Source organism: Sphaerodactylus townsendi, linkage group LG08 (genome assembly GCF_021028975.2).
Source record: "Sphaerodactylus townsendi isolate TG3544 linkage group LG08, MPM_Stown_v2.3, whole genome shotgun sequence".
Classification (NCBI taxonomy): domain Eukaryota; kingdom Metazoa; phylum Chordata; class Lepidosauria; order Squamata; family Sphaerodactylidae; genus Sphaerodactylus; species Sphaerodactylus townsendi.
In genome coordinates this window covers 91,501,060-91,520,510 of record NC_059432.1, presented here as the reverse complement: position 1 = coordinate 91,520,510, position 19,451 = coordinate 91,501,060, and the positions used below count along the sequence as shown (strand labels likewise).

Sequence of the window (19,451 nt, the reverse complement as noted above, 5' to 3'; positions counted from 1 at the left end):
GCTTCTGAGTAAACCCTCCTAGGGTCGTGATTCACCTGTTGGAAGAGTTGCACAGTTGCTTCAAAGCAAAGCCACCGACTACCACCAAGCTTACTCCCAAGTAACGCATGCCTCAGAGCCAACCGTTTTTTTTTAATAAACTAAAACCTCAGTATTCAGGTTAAATTGCCATGTTGGCACTTTGCGATAAATAAGTGGGTTTTGGGTTGCAAGTTGGTCACTCGGTCTCAAAAAGGTTCGCCATCACTGACCTATTGTGTTGCTGTTTGCTCATATGGACAGAACCTGCTAAGATGCCATCAGGTTGCATGCAAGCCAGAATATATTTTTTTTCGTGTTAACTTCTATGACCATTTTCTATTGGTCTCCCTCGTACAAGAACAATTCTTCCATGAAGGTGTTTATTATTATTGCGGTGATGTTATACTTCTAGCCATCTGGACCTGCGCTCAGCCATCTCCCTTGACAAAAGTCCTAAACTGTGTAACGTCAAACCATAAAAATGCTAACTGTGATTTATAGCCAGTGAGACTTGGTAGACATACAGAAGCGTCTGTTTTCCCTCATGCAGATATGGAAAAATCCACATGGTAACAACAATTTACGGGAAAATTGCCCCTAATTTGTTATTTCATTAAGAATTTGAAATATGAAGGCAAACAAAACCTATCATCAGACAGACGAGACATGTGTAACTAATAAACACAGACTTTGATTCATGCAATTCCTTGCTGGATTACCCTTGCCCGCCCCCGCCCCCCCCGCCCCTAAGAGGTTTAATCTTATATGGCTCCTCAGTGGAAATGGACAGTAAAATATTATTTTACATTTACTTTAATGGTTCTTTGGCTGCATTATTAATATGCGATATATAATGAATAATTGCATACTTACATTTTTTTTAATGCCATGTCTTTTTCTGCTGCACAAGGTTTTCAGGGGGTTTTAGGTTTAAAGCATAAATAAAACAGCTGCTCAGAGAAGTGCATGATAGCATTTCATTGTTCTCCTTTGCTGTTTACAAAGGGAAATAACTTTGCTCCTTTCTGTGACTCAAAAGCTCCATTCCTCACTCAGACGCCACAGCTAAAATCAACCAGATTTCAAAGACAGAACAAGAACTTCTAAGTAAACCTAAGTGGCGTAGTGGCTAAGAGCAGGTGCATTCTAATCTGGAGGAACTGGGTTTGATTCCCCGCTCTGCCGCTTGAGCTGTGGAGGCTTATCTGGGGGATTCAGATTAGCCTGTGCACTCCCACACATGCCAGCTGGGTAACCTTGGGCTAGTTAATGAAAATATATGTATGAGATGGAATTGTATCGGGCTGTGAGTATATTGCACATTACCTTGTTGAATTCAGGTTGTAATGTTTAATCATTATTGGCCATTCTGTGATACAATGTGGATCACTGTTGGTGATGTTGTGATCTTGGTATATAATGTGGATCTGTTGGTGAATGTGTGACTGTGCGTTAATATTCTATTGTAATAGAACAAACTGTGCCCAGAGTGATTTGAGTGGCTGAAGAAGACTATCGAGTCGAAAGTATTGGATTCATCACGGGTCAATACTCCCACTTCCATCGCAGATTGACCATCAGACAATGATTTCTTCTCAGAACTGTGAACACTCTAAAGAATATGATGATCCCCTCACAGGATATGATGATCTCACATCACCCCCACCCAGGCACAGCACCCAGGCACAGCACGAAGCAGAGACAGGCTCTGCCCGGACAGGCCTCGTCCGGCTCAGCTGCTCCCGAGGGGCGGGCCAAGGCAAGCCAGAGAGGGCCTCCACTTTTTTCTCCCCACCGCTGGTCAAATAAGTGGGGCATGGGGGGGGGGGGGTCGGCGGTGCAGGGCCCCGGGGGGGAAACTGGGAGTCCACCCCAGGCTCCATTTTCCCTAGCTACACCACTGCCAGGGCTGACCCAGTTTAGCTGGAGATCTGACCAGATCACGCTAGCCTGGGCCATCCAGGTCAGAACATATGTACATATTCAGTTTAGTTTTACAATACAGGCAAGACATAGGATTTCCCAGAAAGACTTTCATGCTACAATACCCTACCATTAGTTACAAATCTTTAAAATGATTTTGAACTCAATTTTCCCTCCACCCTCCCAGTTTCAATTTAAGAAGGAAACATTTGGCCAGCATGGTTGGCTATGTTATATGTTAATATGAAGAGTGTGCTTGAATTTGTATACCCTTGAACGAAGAACGGTTCAGTCCTATCTGGGATGGTTTTCTTCTTCCACTGAGTGCGCAGCTTCGGGAGGGACGCACATGGAGCAGTGAGGGAGGTAGGGGACACCCGCCTAGCCAGCCAGATCAGTCAAATCAACCCAGGCGATCAACGGGGTGATAGACATCGCAGCCAAATCGCCCTCACATCCTGCTTGAATTCAATTTTTTCCTAGAATTGATTTATGATAAGGACATCCCTGACTACCATGTGCAAATCTTTCCAGGGTGTCTGGGTAACAGGTACTCCATTCTGTTCATGTTGCCAAGGCAGGCTGAGGATACAGATGGTCAGACATGAATCGAGGCTGGGAGGGTATGTTTTTTCACCCCCCCCCCCCAAGTTTCCAAGAACAATGACTGGATCTAGCGGCTTGAACTGGAGGGGCAAGATGTGAAATCACATTCCCAAATACAAGGCCAATTGAAACGCTGCAAAGTCATTGAGTTTTCTGGGCTCCGAACCAGACATTCAGTGGGAATTTTGCACCTTCCAGCCTCACCTGTGCTCTTTCCTCCTCACGACTGGGATGTGTGGGTAGGAGGGCTGCAGCCTTCCCTTATGTGCTGTTTCAGCCTCCTTAAACTGCCTTGTGGAACAGCTCTTGGCTCCATTTGCACAACCACGTTACTTATGTTACTACCTCTATGTTTGGCAACAGAAACCTTTGAAGCCTGAGAACAGAGAGTTTCTGCTCACTCATGCATTGGCACAAGCTAGATATGAGTGGCAGACTTACTGTGTCAGAATCAGATTGTTGCCAAGTCTGTTTCAAAAAAATGAGGAACGGGAAATTAAATCAAAGCACAGCATGGATGAGTGGCAAGGGAATGACTTCCTCCTCCCCATATACTCTCACCACCCATTTTCAATCAAGACTAGAAGCAACCTCCCACAGGAGAAGGGGTTAGCATCTCCTCCTGGTGTGGAACTTTAATACTTCTCCCCACAGACCCCTTCTTTTACCAAAATTCTGTGTGAGCTGTGGGCAGTTGTCACATCTATCTTGGCTTTCAGTCACAGGCCACATTGTTCAAGCCTCAAAGTCCCTGACACTATTCAGTGGCTGAAGTATAGAAAAGATTCTGGGAAATATAAAATGCACCAGATTGCTGCAATTTTGACAGAGCCAAATTTATCTTTCATTTTTTCCAACTGAAGAATCCTTTCGCCTTTTATGCCGGAAAACGCCTCCCATACCCGTAAATAGTAGAAGCACCGACTCGTTTGGCTTGTATGTACCTTGCCAGAAAACCAGTAAAAGAAAAGATCCCTGCTAAATAAAAATATGCCCCCTCCTCCACAGTAACAAATCAATGACTGGCACTTTCTTGTTTCAGAGGCACTCCTAAGAAAAGATGAAAAACAAATTCAAACTCTGAGAATATGCTGGATTTATTGGAAGAGCACTGTATCTAATCCAATGCTGGCAGTGAAAGCTACTGCCGTTGTCACTGTACGGCTGTAATTCTTTGCAGGGATTAAGCTCCGCTGATCTCATTGAGGCTTGCTGCCAAGTAAGCATGCCTAGACCAGGTTGTTTAACATCACCGCATGGGACAGGTTCCCTTTAAAAATGGGTGGAGCTACCATGAGTAACATCAATTTCACCAGTAGCAATCTCCAATAGCATGCCATAACAGAATCACAGAATACTGAAAATAGTTCCACCGTGGTGCTGTTTTCTCAGAGGAATTTCACTAAACTTCCTGATTCACAACTCAATCCCATTTATTAGCAGCTGAGGGTTCTATTACCAGAGTTGGGATATGATACCAAAAGTAGCTATCAAAAAGGTTTCCATATGCTGTTAATTCAATTGCTATCCAGACTTTATACCCTGAAACATTTTTTGAATGCTAAAGTAATTATTATCATTTACTGAGTTCAATTTAAGGTTCTAGTTATCACAGATAGAGTGGTTTTGGATCCACACACCTGTAGGACTGCCTCTCCTACACTGTTACGCTATGCCATCCTGCAAATGGGTAAGATCAGTTGCTGCCCCATTCAAGTGCATTCCCAGAGGTGGCTTCCACTTTGTGGAATGGCCCACCCAAATGTGTAAATTGTTCAAGAGGGATTAGAGTTGTAGTAGAATGAACAGCCCAGGAGAGCATCTTAATAGTGGAAAAGTCCATTGGAAAAATTACTGAAAGTATCACCTGTTTTTACTGGATTCACTTTACCTTTGTCATTTCCTTTATGAGTTATTTATAGTTTGCCTACCTTAGATAGTTTAGTTTTTGCATTGTCCCCTAATCTATAATCCTAGTCCTATTGCAAATAAATGGGTTCTGATCAAATGAAGCCTGAATTTTCCCTAAAAGCTAAAATGACCAAGCCAAGGCCGTCATACTTTGGTCCCATCATGAGAAGACAAGAGTCACCAGAAAAGTCAACAATGTTAGGCAAAGTTGAAGGCAGTACGGAAAGGGAAAGATCCAACATGAGATGGATTGATTCAGTAAAGGAAGACATGGCTTTCAGTTCGCAAGGCTGTCAATGAAACGAAGAGCTGGAGGCAATCATAGGATTGCCATCAGTCACAAGAGATTTGACAGCACATCACACACACAGTCTTATTGCGTGCGTCATTGGTTGTCTTATGCTGCCTGACTGCATTGTTTATATCCTGTAATCACCTTGACTTTCCGCACGAAAGGTGGCCTATCATTAAAGTGAATATATACATTTTATTGATTTATTTTTACAATTCATATATCTCCTCTCCTAAATTCAAGCTGGTTTATGGAAAAGGGTAACAATTTTTCCCCCTCCCCAGTACTTACTAAAGAAGTATACAGTTCTGGAAAACATGCAGTAATAAAAGCAAGCATGAAATGCACACAGAACTTTGGAAATGTGCAAAACTGATTCAACAATCTAGGGGAGGAAAAGAGAGAGCAGGTGCATTGCACGCAGAAGGCCCCAAGCTCAACCCCAGTTTATTTATATACAAACAAAACCCAATACCCCACCTCATCCTCGTGTCTCTAGGTGGCTTACCCAGATTAAAACAATAAAAAAACAATAAAACATCATAAAGAAAATATAAAAATTAAAACAATAAAAATAACATTGAAATAACCCCCCACTTCCACTCCCCCCTCCAAGACCAGATTCTGTAGAGGGGGTTTCCAGCCTAATCAAATGCCTGGGTGAAGAATAAGGTCTTCGCCATGTGCCGGAGCCCATAAAGGGTAGGTGCATGGCAGCTCTCCGAAAGAACAGCATTCTGAAACCTGGGGGCATTCACAACCCTAACCCTAACCCCTGCACCTTGTGCCTTGGGAACTCAGGTGGCAGTCACATGAAAAGGCCCTGGAAGCTAGATAGATCTATGAAAAGGCCCAGGAAGCAAGATAATATGGTGATTTCATACTTTTATAGAATGAATAACCATAACAAACAGATATTCGAAGGAGTTTTTTCACTCGCTCGCTTCAATGTTTTCCCTTCTGCCATACTACGAGGTAGATATAACAACCTAGAAATGTGCAAAAGGGTGTGTTCATGTGGTGCAAATCAATTAGAAACATTAACTCACCAATTATTCTGTTGTCCTAAATTGGCAAGTATTAGAGTCAAATACTCTAGGTTGCTTTCTATGATACCTAGCGAGCTGGATGAACTAAGCAGACTATTGTTCTTATTAAATAATTCTGATGCTACATTCTATGAAATGGCTGCGAACTTTCTGCTGGAAATATCCCACAAGCAACAGTATGTATGAATCAACTTAATTTGTTATATGTTGCAAGTTTGTATTTTGATGTGATTTAGATGTGATTTTATACTGTTTATGCCAAATAAAGGCTAAATAATGATGATATTCGAAATTAACAAAAGTGAATGGCTTGTGAAAATCACTATTGGCACAGTGGAACGATCCCCCCCCCCCTTTGTAGTTACTTTATGTATGGTCAGGATGTTCAAGATAAAAGCCACACGCTTGCTAAAGCCTGGATCTCAGATTTATACATGTACTTCAAAATTCTCTGATATTATGCCACGTGTAAGCCATAAAAATGAGAAATGTTCACAGTGGAATTTTACTCACCGAGAAGAAAGGCTTGGCTTGCCACTTTTACTACAGCTGGTATAAATTCCTGGGCCATCATCAAAGAAACTTCCAAGTGCCAGCTTTTGTCTGATAGACTCCCTCTCATTTTTTTGAGCCTAAAAAAAAGCAGGAGAAAACAATCATCATCAGTTCACTGCCAACAAACCACATTCTTGAAAATTCGGTACATCTAAATATTAAAGAGGAGCCGACTCAGGATTATGGCACTTAGCTTGCAATAAAATAACTTATTCCTCTAATCCTGTTCAAATTTCATTAGTACAAGACTCTGAGAATTTTCTTCATTTTTAGAAGCCACCCCAAATATTTAACAGTCAGATTTGTTTTTCACCCTTCAGGGTTTTATATATTAGTGATTATACGTCTTAACTATTGTTTCCACAAAATCTAATCCTAAAATCTTCACTGCTGCTTGCAATTTTTTTTCAAAGCTGTAACTAAACACTGTAGTGTGTACATTAATATGGGGCAGCCTTGTTTGCCTCACAACAAAAAAGTTAACTTTTATCACCCACCTAAAAGAATGTTGTACTTCTACTGAAAATCACCAACGGGCACTTACAATAAATAACTGAGGAAAACTACTAGGTACCACAATGAAATTTCTAGTTGCCATGGCACCCTGGCACCTGGGGTTGAATTCTGCATTAATTAACATTAAATATTTGCCACAGAGAATTCAGCACTTACATTCATCATTGCTGCAATCTGCTTAAGCCATCTTGCTGAACCACAAACTAGCTCATCAAAGGGTCCAATAAATAACTGTCCTTCTCTCCACATCTTTCATCACTCATTTCCTTGCTCCTTCCAGACTCCTTCAATTCCTGCTTATTTCCTTTTCTATGCCATCCCATGAAGATAAAAGCCGATCGCTTGCTAAAGCTTGGACCTCAGATTTATACATGTACTTCAAAATTCTCTGATATTATGCCACATGCAAGCCATAAAAATGAGAAATGTTCACTTTTTCCCTGATGCCTGCATTCCAAGATCATATCTACAAGTACAACCATAATACTCTCTTCCACCAGAGTAACTGTCATGGCTTCCCTCAAAATATCTTGAGAATTGTGACAATTCTCCATTTAAGAAGGCTCCATTAAAAGAAAGTATTACTGCAAAGTCTGTAAATATGGCCTTAAATATGTCCCTCTTTATCACCAAGCTTGTTTTTAAATCTTTGCGTCTATACTATTCATTCACATTGCTATAGAGAAAGTGCCAAAGGTCATACGTTTTGGAAAACGAAGTGCATTTACCATTTTTTAATTGTTTAAAAATGCATATTGCATAAAGACAAAAAGGTATCAGCCTCGGAAGCTGAACAGATAGAGCAAAGTGTTGACATCATATGCTTGGCATACATGAAGGCCTGCTTTAAGCCCAAGAATATTTAACTGTAGGATTGGATACTTGATACTTGGAGAGAGCTTGGCTACAGAAACGTTTCTCTAAATTGTACAAAGGCAGTTCCTTAACTCAATAAGCTTTAATGCTTATACAGTTTTATGACAGTCAGAAATGGAGTCTGATTTGAAGCAATCATAATAAACCCCATCTTAACCTAAATCCCCTTGTCTAACACTGAGCCCCATTTATATTGGCAGGACTCATCAGTGATTGTATCAGCTTACTGCTGCTAACCAACCGCTTTGTCTTCCCCCTCCTAAGAAACATCTTCAGCACTTTATGGAGCATCATAACATCTGGCAGATAGCTTTTCCGCCTCAAAAAGGGCACGGGCAACCAAACTGCGATGCGAGGGAAAAATCAATAACTTTAAAAGCACATTTGCAGAGCTTAATAAGCCGGTGTCTCTGTTTTTGCTTTGTCAGGAGTGCTGCTGTAATGTAAAAAGAAACCTCAAAGGACTCCCCCCCCCCATTAGATTTTTCATCCAATCTATTATGGTGCAATGGAGATGCTTCTCTTTGTAACAGCACATGTTGGAAAATGACAGGTTGAAGAGTTGATAAAGACACTACAGTTGCACCGAAAACAACTATGACAGTGCAATCCTAAACAGAATTAAATAAGTATTCTTAAAATATTATACTGAATACACGACACAATAAAATTTAGTTTAATAAATGATCATTGTTAGCCATGTCTGACCAAATATTTTATTTATTAATTAATCAAAATATTTACATCCCGCCTTTCCTTGTTGCTCCAAGTCAAATACAAATACAAATCACAATCACAACCAAACAGAATAAAATAAAACCCCAAATAACCCCCCACCCCCACACAGATGCCTGCAATCTATGTCCCATTAAAAGTCTTGGCAAGCAAAATTTGCAATGAATAACAAGTCACATTCTCTTTCCTGCTCTCACTCATTTGTTTATTGTAAATATTTCCATCTTTGCCATGCATAACATTCTCATTGCATTTTTACCATATAATCAATTTGAAGTCTCTCCCTAGCATTTTTGAGTAGTTATCTCATAAATGGTGTTAATCATCTGCTACCTCTGGACATTCCAACCACATATTCAGAAAACCTGAATCATTTTTAGCACATTTCCAACAACCAACAGATTTCTTTTGTAAATTCTGCTTCAGAGAAAAGTACCATCTATAAACAGTCTTTAAACAACCTTCTCTTAAATGTATACCAAGCACAAAGTGGTCCAAGATCTGAAATACCACATTACATCCCAGGCCACGTCTCTTTGCTCATGGTCTTTTTAAACTGACCAGTTCTTCTATGTATTAATTCCAATAAGTTTTATTTATAAATCAATCAATCGATCGATCAATCAATCAAACATAGCTGATAATCTTCTCAACAAAGACAAGTTTAGATTCTTCCACTGATCCAGATCTCTCTTTACCTTTCCCACTACTGATATATGATTATACTGGTATAACTCCTTCCAGCATACTTCTAAATATACTACTCTTAAAAAATCAGTTTCAACTAATCTGTTAATTCTTGTATAACATCGTCAGTCATGTTATAGTCAGGCTCCAACCAAAGCTAGCCCAATCTCAGAAGCTAATCAGTGTTAGTCCTGGTTAGTACATAAAGGGAAGACCACCAAGGAAGTCCAGGACTATTATGGAGAGGCAGGCAATGGCAAAACACCTCCATATGTCTCTTGTCCTGAAAATCCTATGTCAGCTGTGACATGACTGCTAGAAAAAAAATTATGGTCTACTAAAAGGAAATAATCCCTATCTAAATATAAAACCTTTGAAGTATAAAAGGCATTAAAGTCCCTGTTCCTTTTTCTTGCTTCCCTTCTTTGAATTATGAACCGCAGCAAACTAAAGTTTCTCAGCCTCACCAATTTTGAATCTCACAAAGTGAGACTCTTCCATTTCTCTAATTATATCTGAAGTGCTGACATAGCCAAGAGTGGCATTTGTTCCTGAAGATGAAAGGAAAATATTAGAAGCATTTGGGGTGAAACACGATTAAAGTAGCCCATGGTAGAAACAAGAAGTTCTTAAAAAATACATAGGTGTGCACTGGACAAACACCGAATGAAGCTTGCCTTTTGCTTGGAGAGTACACATATATACATGTAGGAGGGGCAGCAATTCAACACTGGAATTCCAGGACATTCCAGCAACTTCAGTGTGCATCCAAGTGTGAGTTAAGGGCATTAACACTGGTACCTATGGCCTCAGATAATCTAAAGCAGGGGTGTCCAACTCTGGTGCCCCAGATGTTAATGGATTACAATTCCCACCAGCTGGCAGTGGCTGATGGGAATTGTAGTCCAAAAACATCTGGGGCACCAGAGTTGGACACCCCTGCTCCCAACCATCATTAATTTATCACACTGAGCCCACAATGGGATATTACACAGTCCTGTATCACAAAGAAGAGTTTGGATTTATACCCCACCTTTCTCTCCTGTAAGGAGACTCAAGGTGGCTTACAAACTCCTTTCTCTTCCTCTCTTCACAACAGACACCTTGTGATGTAGGTGGGACTGAGAGAGTGCTGAAGAACTGTGACTAGCCCAAGGTCACCCAGCAGGAATGTGGGAGTGCGGAAACACATCTGGTTCACCAGATAAGCCTCTGCCACTCAGGTGGAGGAGTGGGGAGAAAAACCTGGTTCTCCAGATTAGAATTCACCTGCTCTTAACCACTATGCCACGCTGGGATCTTTACAATTAGTATGTTCATCCGTACAGGGCTGAGATGTTAAGTATGAGGGTCATACTACTGTGTTATGAAACACATGAACACCAAAGAATATTTTAACCCTATTATTTGGAAAAAAAAAGCCTTAATCTGGATGCCCAGGCTAGACATTCTCATCACATCTCAGAAACTAAGCAGGGTTGAGATTAGCATCTGGATGGGAGAAATCCAAAGTCATGACACAAAGGCAGGTAATGGCAAATCACCTTGCTTTGTTTCTTCCCTTGAAAACCTTACAGGGGCACTATAAGTCACCAGTGATTTGATGGCACTTTCCACCAGCACCGTAATCAAAAAGTAGGATACAAATTTCATGTTTCAAAATCTTGTAGAAGGCTGTCATGGGTTTTTCCAGGCCTTTTATGGTTCTGTCTCACTTGACCTTCCACTAACCCGGAACCTGGCTTGAAGGTCCCCTGACAAACCCTCGCCAAAGCAGCTCCAAAACAACTAAGCCGCTCACAAGCAATCAGTCATTTTGCAACTGTAGACCTCCTTCCTTATCAATTAGGCCTTCACACAAACAACAGAGTTTCCGTTTCTGAAGTTATAAATACTACTCAGCACAGCCTTCTACACCATTCTTTTCGTAAGAGTGTCCTCAGTCTTTTCCTTTCATTGTGCACTGTATGAGGAAATACTCTGTGACTAAAAATGTAGTTTCTCTTCTTTTTCTGGGTGACATTCAGGCAAAACAAAACACCCTAGCGCAGGGGTAGGGAACCTGCGGCTCTCCAGATGTTCAGGAACTACAATTCCCATCAGCCCCTACCAGCATGGCCAATTGCCCATGCTGACAGAGGCTGATGGGAATTGTAGTTCCTGAACATCTGGAGAGCCGCAGGTTCCCTACCCCTGCCCTAGCTGGTTCACCTGTAAGCTACCTTGCAGAGCCTGCTATTTCTGGAAGCATTTATATAGGTCAGTTCCTAATATATGCTCCAGTGACAAACACCCAAATTTCATGTATGTCCTTACTGTGGATGAATGTTTTATAGTAAACATTGGCTAAGATGGAGTTACTGGGTTTGAAGCTATCACATTCATTGTGTTAGAATGCACAATTCTGAGCCCTAATTCCATGCTGAGTGTTTGTGTCTCACTGCATTCAGATCTATGCGGTTTGTAGGACAGCCACATTTCCCTAACAATATGAACAAAAGGACGTCACAGCATAAAGGGAGATAACTAACCAAGTGTTTAACAGTGTAAGTGCTATAGCATTGATACATTGATTCACAGAAAGTAATAAGACAGCAGAAATGGTATTGTTAGTGAGATTCTTAAGCAACAAATGTAGCCTTTTGGCTGCGGCAAAAATCACAATAGGGAACCTGGGAATGATCAGAAAATCAATTTTTTGCTTTTTTGGAAGAAAGAACACTACACATACTTGTGGTTTCATTTTTCAGCATGTGGTTGCAGAAGTCACAGGACCTTTCCAGCATATCAGAAACACAAATATTATACCTGTATACTGAATTGGGGTTTATGCTTCTGATTTTGCCATTTAAACAGTAATTAAGGAAGACAGCCAACTTGTCTAAGGGTCCACTAGAGCTAGCCGTTATAACAAGCGTGAAAAGGCACTGGCCAAACATATAAATGTAAGGCTATTGCCTGGACCATTCCTCTACTTTCTAATTACTAATGTTCCCCTGCCCCCTTCTCAGTGTTTGAATAGTCATGAACGTTTGAAAATGCAGTTCTTTGACCAGTAAAAATGGTATGATGCTTTGCTACTTGAACATGAAGACAGCGTGGAAAATAATTAGACTACAGCAGTATTTAGATAAACCATATCCAAATGATTGAGGGCTGGGTTCAAGGTCAACTTCTGCTGGGGGAGGGGGGATTTCTACCTCACATCACAGTTTTCCCATCATGCTGTTCCTGAGGTGCTTCTGTTCCTCAGGAGCAAAGTTCTGGGGAAGCCAGTGGAACACAGCAGGAGGGAGGCAGACAAATTCTGATCTGAAGTCTGAAATGCCTTCCATGAGTAGAAACTGACCTTTGGATCTAGCATTCAGTGTTTGGATATCTATGAAGAGGACCATTATTTAGAATACAGAAGGCAGACAGCTTCAGCGTATACAAGAAACAAATTAAATGTATGAGCCCTCTCTTTCAAACATGAATCCCAGCAATATTATTCCGAGTACATAGACATGTCTGTCTCTTAATTATAGGTCCCAGTATTCTACCGGGTTCCTCAAAAAAAAAGTTGCTGCTAGTCTAACAAATGGTCTAGGATATAAGAAATATATCCTAGAAATAAGGGTTGGATCCCACTGGAAAGATCTGAACATGCAATGGAGGAAGGAGCAATTCCCCCTCCTGCATCAGCCCTCTTATATTGTTGGGGTGGTGGTAGCGGCGTTTCCATTTTCCCCAGGACATATCTCTGAGAATTACCCAGTTCTCTCAAAAAGTTTTGAGAAGCTGTTTCCCCATCCACACAGTTCACTGAACGACTCTGATATATATATATTTTAAAATTAATAGATTTATATACCAGTCTTACTTCAGAGCTCAAAACATTTTTATTGGACATCAATCTTGGATGCAGGTGTACAATGAACTGACAGAATAGGGATTTAAACCTCTGCTTCCCATATCCAAACCCAAACTCTCTAATCAAAACACCACGAGAACTTTAATGATCCTCTCAAACTAATTTTCCTATAAATCCACTGTGACTCCTACAAGCCAATTCAGCCTTCAGTATCAAAAACAAACGTATCAGATGAGTGTATTGTCGAAGGCTTTCACGGCCAGATTCAACTGGTATGAAACAGACTTTTCTCTGTGATACACCTCTGAAGATGCCACAGATGCAGGCGAAACGTTAGGAACAATATCCACCAGACCACGGCCACACAGCCCGGAAAACCCACCAGAACCAGTATCAGATGAGATTTACCCACAGCAATTAAACACCTAGTACTGCAGCCTGCTGGAACTGAGGCAATTACAAGGCCTGGTATTTTATTTCCAAGACTGTTCTTGATCTGGTCCCTCTCAGTGGTGCTTCAGACAAACTTTATTGGATTAGCTTTGCCGCCTCCTCTGTTTTATTGCTACTTTTTATGGCAATTTCAGAAATGCTTCCTGACTTATTCCCACCGTTTTGCTCAAATGGGTAAGGAGCGTCCGAGTCCCACAAAAGCTAGGAGCATCATTAGCTTATTGCTCATCCAGCAGCAATAACACATCAGAAAATAATTTTATTGACCCTTTTAAAGTTCGCTTTATTCTGTATATTACCAATAAATGAGCTTTATGTGTTAACAGAATACATTCACTGTGAGCCATACACTGTATACATGCACATAGAGGCCACTATATCAACATTTATATTGACCTGGCAGATTTCTTATTGGGCAATATGGTCCATTTTTTCCCTTCCTACTTCTTATCTCGGTTAGAAGTATTAAATGGATATTTTCATGGGCACACCCCATAAAACACTTCACTAGTTTGGAATTTACAGCAGTAGAAATACAACCACAAGTGGACCAATGTGATTCAAATACAAACCTCAAAATTTAGAACAAATAAAATTGAACCTCATTTTATGTGATGTAAATTGCAAGTCAATATTTCTGTACACTAATTGACTTGGGGGGGGGGAAGCCCCAATCGCAACATTTATAGTGATATGGATTTAATATGTATTAATATGGATTTCACTGTATGAGATTCCATCATATAGCAGCACTTAAAGTATGGGACGAGGATTACGAGTTTCTAGGCTTCTGAATCAGATTTTAAAGCATCAGCAGCCATTTTTTCGGGACCAGCTCCACAAAGAAACAGAAGGAAATGTTTACATGGGTTTAAAATGGATATGGATTTCTAAGCTCTGCAGAGACATTTCTGTTCAGCAAAATGACATAGAGGAAAGGCTATCTCCTCTGTTTTGTCCATTCCATATTTGGGGTGGGGCACGGTGCTGGAAGCTTCATTCACACCACATCCAGTTTGGTCCATGGATGCCAGCATCAGAATTTGTGCCAACTGAATATTTATTTTACTTTGCCCCCACTATGTAAACTCACAAACATTGGCAGTTATCAGATTATGGAAATATCAATATATGAAGCTGCCTTACAGCAAGTCACAACTATTGTTCAGTCCAGGTGAGATTGGCAATGGCTTTCTAAGGACTCAGGCTGGGCTTTAGCAGCCCTATAACCTGAGATCCTTTAACAGGGTCTACCAGAGGCTAAATCTGCTACCCCCTGACAGCAAAATCACTAGGTTTGCCAACCTTGGGTCAGAAAATTCCTGGAGATTTGGGGTTTGAGGAAGGAAGGAAACTCAGCAGGGTATTATGCCATAGAATCCACTCTCTAAAGCAGCGGTTCTCAACCTGTGGGTCACGAATGACCCATTCACAGGGGTCGCCTAAGACTCTCTGCACCAGTGTTCTGTAAAATGGATAAATGTTAGAGTTGGGGGTCACCACAACATGAAGAACTGTATTAAAGGGTGGTGGCATTAGGAAGGTTGAGAACCACTGTTCAAAGCTGCCATTTTTTCCCCAGAGAAACTGATTTGAGTAGTCTGGAGATCAGCTGTAATTCCAGAAGGACTCCAGGCCCAATCTGGAAATTGGCAACCACTAAAACCACTGAGTTCTGGGCCCAGGATCAGTGACCTACCATTCGTTTCTTGGGGGAACCAAAGCAAACAGAATACGTGTCAAAAAACATGGAAAACTTGTGCAGTCAATAAAACTACGCAAGAAGCTTTTAGCAGATTTTCAGAAAAACAAGCACTGTTCAAAAGAACCATACAAACCTTCTGGGACTGAATGGAAACATACACACTTGTAATTTGATGTTAAGACCTCAGACATGCAACTGAAGTTATTTTTGAGCAGCTCTGTTATTACCAGACATAGACAATTACTATATTTAAAGTTCTGTATCGCAGTTGGCATGCTTTTAAAAGACGTGCCCATACAGCAGTTTATATAAACCCGACACACCCTGGCAAGCGCAGTGTACCATTCCAACTTTCAGTGTTCCCAGAAAGAAAGCAGCCCCTCACCAAAAACTCCAATCTTTATAAAAAACCCGTTAATCATAACTTGCCCACCTGACTGCAAACTGTACATAGATACATCTAACAGAGAATTTTAATCCAGCAGCAGGTGATGCTGGCAGCTAAAATGTTATTTTCCTAACACAGCAAAAGAGACAATACAGAATTCCGAAGTGGGACATAACAAAATGTTAGCAAACAAGACAACAAGTTGCATTAGAAACCTGCTTTCATGAATAGACATTTCTCTCGTTCTTTTTCATTCTTCAAGCAACAGAAGAACATGAATGCTAAGGGGGGTGGGTGGGGCAAATGCAAGCTTTGCATTTGTTTCTCCTCTACAAAGACAGGGTGATAGGGTGATTGTTCCAACACAAAAGAGACACCTCCCCTTTCGTCCCTTACCTTTTTATAATTCCCCTCCATATCCAACGTGGATATTTCAGTGATGATGCCGTCCATCCCATCACTGCTCAAATGCATTCTTCAACTCTCCAAAGGCAAAGGAATCAAACAGGTCGCTGTTCCCTTTTGTCTGCAATTCACTCTCCTGCACGCCAGTCCTCTTGCCTCATGGCTCATTCTTGAAACCACAGCTATCGGGTGGCAAATTAAAAACCGAGCCAGCGCTTACAGTTGTCTTTTTCATTCAGAGAAATGGCCTGGGGCGCTCTCCCCGCGCTCCTTTCCCCACGAAGTGAGAAGACCCTCTTCCCTTCTCTGCATGCAGAAGTTGCCCGTCTGCTGACACGTGGCCCTGTGGGGAGCCTGTGCTTCTTGCTGGCTGCTATCACCTGCCTCCAAAGTATGCTGCTACAATCTGCTCCAAAGCACCCTGCTTTTTTTCCCTAATAAAGTCAAGGCTGCCTTTGAGTCTTAGCCAACTGATTACACTTCTGAGTTCACTGCTTCGCAGGGTGTGTGCGTGCGTGTTGCCCGTTACACATGAAAAGCAGCAATCTTCCTCTGGCCACTGGCAGGGCGAGATAAAAATAGACGGAAGCGGGCCGGGCAGACGACACCACAGTGGCAAAGCACAGCCCTGCTGCCGTGATTTTTTTTAAAAAAGGAAAGAGGCTGTAACCACAGGTGATGGACTGAAAGGTCATGCACCGAACTCTGGCCCTGAAGCCACACATTTTTAAAGAAGCCACCTAGGTAGCCCCAAATCAGGAGAAATTGTGAGGGACCTGCCACACAATGTGAGAAGATACAAAACAGAGGAGGACAACACAAAAATCATCCTCCCAGGCATGTATTTTTGTCCCGTTCATACATTGATAAACATCTTACAAGTGAGATTTTCAGAACTCCGGTTTCTGGCCTCTTTCTAATTGCACAGCAACGCTTCAGCTAATTAAGTTCAGGAAAAGACCAAATCGAGTCAGCAGTTATGAAACTTTGCCTAATGTCGTTCCCATTTAGAGACATTTCTTGTATAGATTACTTACACATGCATTCCCCTTCATCCACTCCCAGGCATTTTCTGCTTCAGTTACTTTGCTCAGAAGCACAGGAATGCTTAAAATCATTACTTCTCCTATGCGATAAAATCAGTTTTAAGGGTAGAAGGGAGAAGCATTCAAATTGCAGCTCAGAATCGTTGCTAGATGTGACAAAAGTTTCCGCAGCAAAGAGAGATCAACCCTTTGCAAGGAAAACACAATTGTTTACGGGGGTCTTGTAGATTGCACATTGACGTTAACAGGTGCGAACCAAAGGCATGCTTGCAATGTCACGACTCCGTGTGACCAGAAGCTTCGCAGACCTGCCCCCTGCAACTCCCTGTAGTCTCTGCTTCAGCTAGAGTTCATATGTTTCTATAAAAACACCCCTCTGAGGTTACATTCAGTTGGGTAGCTGTGTTGGTTTGAAGCAGCAGAAAAAAGTTTGAGCTTACACTATTAATAAAACTTTGTTGGTCTTAATGGTGTCACTAGATTCAAATGTTTTATTCTAGAGTTGTATAATTGATTAATTTTATAGTTGTTGACAACATCTCTCCTTCCTTCACACTCTCAAGGACAATTTTTAACCTGCACTACTTCTGTACTTAGAGCCCAAGATAGAAGACATAGTATGTTTCCCCCAGAGATTCAACTGCACGTTAAATGCCAGAGGGATTTTTTTGAAAAAGAGAGGTGGTGATAGAAGAAATACATCTACGCTATCTGAAGATATATTTTGTTTTGTTAAATTTATATCCTGCCCTTCCCAGCCAAAGTCAGGCTCAGGATGGTAAACATACAAGTTAAAGACATTAAATAGTACAGTTGATACAGTAAAGCTCACCTTCCTCCTGACCCATCCCGAAACACCCATCCCGAAACACGACCCCCAATCCGAAACACAATCATAGAGGGTCTGGGAAAATGTTCCCTTCTCTGACACTGGTGTTGTGTAATGCCAGGTCCACTAACAATAAGATGATGATGCTACAAAATGATTTTGTAGCTCAGAATGTGGACTTGGCATGTGTGACTGAGACCGGGACTAGGGAGGGTGAAACTGTTGCCTTGAAAGAATTCACCCCAGCAGGTTTTACAGTCTTTCACCAGTCCTTTCACCGGGGAGGGTGGTGGTGATGGTAATGTTCATCCAACCCCTGACACAGCTGGTCTGGGCTTTGGGCTAGGTTGCCATCAATATGCTGATGACACCCAGCTATTTCTGTCTGAGGGTCTGCCAGCTGCTGCTCTGGATACTTTGATCCAGTGTTTGGACGCCATGGTGGGATGGCTTTGCCAGAGCAGACTGAAACTAAATCCATCAGAGGTCCTGTGGCTGGGACGAGGGGGGCCAGAACGGGGTTTCCAACTGTCGAATGTTGAGGGTTTAACCCCTGCCTCCACTGTAGAGCCTGGGTGTGATCCTGGAGTTCACTTTGGCTATAGAACCCCAGGTCACGCATATCGCCCAGATGGCTTTTTCCATCCTCGTCAGGTCAGGCAGTTGACTCCCCACCTGTACAGATCTGGCCACAGTGATCCATGCAATGGTCACCTCCAGGCTAGTTTACTGTAACTTGCTCTACTCTGGCCTACACTTGAGACTGCTCTGAAAATTGCTGCTGGTCTACAATGCGGCCGCAAGAGTGCTCACAGGGACGCCAGTGAGAGTGAACATTAGACCTGTTCTCTGACATCTGTATTGGTTACCAGTTGAATTCTGGATCAATGCAAAGTCACTCCTTCTAGACATGGCAGTTGAAAACCCTTCACTAGCACCCCACGACCCAGCCACGAGACCTCAAGGGTTGGTGGATCCAACTTATCCTCCTCTTCCTCAACCATCCAGCCACAGCCTCCAGACATTGTGCCAGAACATCTGGGTTTGTGGCCGGCTGGTCCTCTATCCACAGAAAAAATTGGGTATCATCTGCATACTGATGACAACCCAGCCCCAAACTCCGAACCAGCTGTGACAGGTGTTGCATGGAGATATTAAACAACACTGGGGAGAGGATAGTCCCCTGCGGCATTCCACAGACAAGTGGGTGCCACTGGGACATCTCTCCCCCAAGTGTTACCTACAGTCCCTGGTCCTGGAGAAACAAGGTCAGCGATTTCAGGGCCGTTCCCCGAATCCCAGGAGCAGCGAGGCAATGGGTTAAGAGATTAGAGCACACCAAATGCTGCAGTGAGGTTTAGCTGGGGTGATCTGCCTTGGTCCAGTTGTTGATGGAGGCCATCTGTGATGGCGACCAACACAGTCTAAGGTTGGCTCCTTCCCCAGCCATTCCCCTGGATTGCCCCTGCTGTGCTAGGGACACTGCTGCAGCATCTAGCACCAAGTTCTACTGCTGGGGAGGGCATCAGCAGCTGCATGCCAGTGGTTTCACCCCTCTACCCGGGTAAGTGCCCTGGGGCTTGTTATTATGGGAACCAACC

The 19,451-nt window shown here is 42.2% G+C and overlaps 1 protein-coding gene across 6 annotated transcripts in view; it reads right to left on the bottom strand.

Annotated features, from left to right (window-relative positions):
- SCHIP1 (schwannomin interacting protein 1) overlaps nt 1-19,451 on the bottom strand; it is a 489,092-nt gene that overhangs the window by 19,521 nt on the left and 450,120 nt on the right. For 5 of the 6 annotated variants that reach the window (XM_048505148.1, XM_048505149.1, XM_048505150.1 and 2 more), the window contains one exon: nt 6,316-6,434. In XM_048505148.1, coding sequence (XP_048361105.1) covers nt 6,316-6,434 — 119 coding nt within the window. Of the gene's footprint in view, nt 1-6,315; nt 6,435-15,966; nt 16,446-19,451 lie in introns of those variants that run through there. The other variant, XM_048505153.1, reaches the window with a different exon arrangement.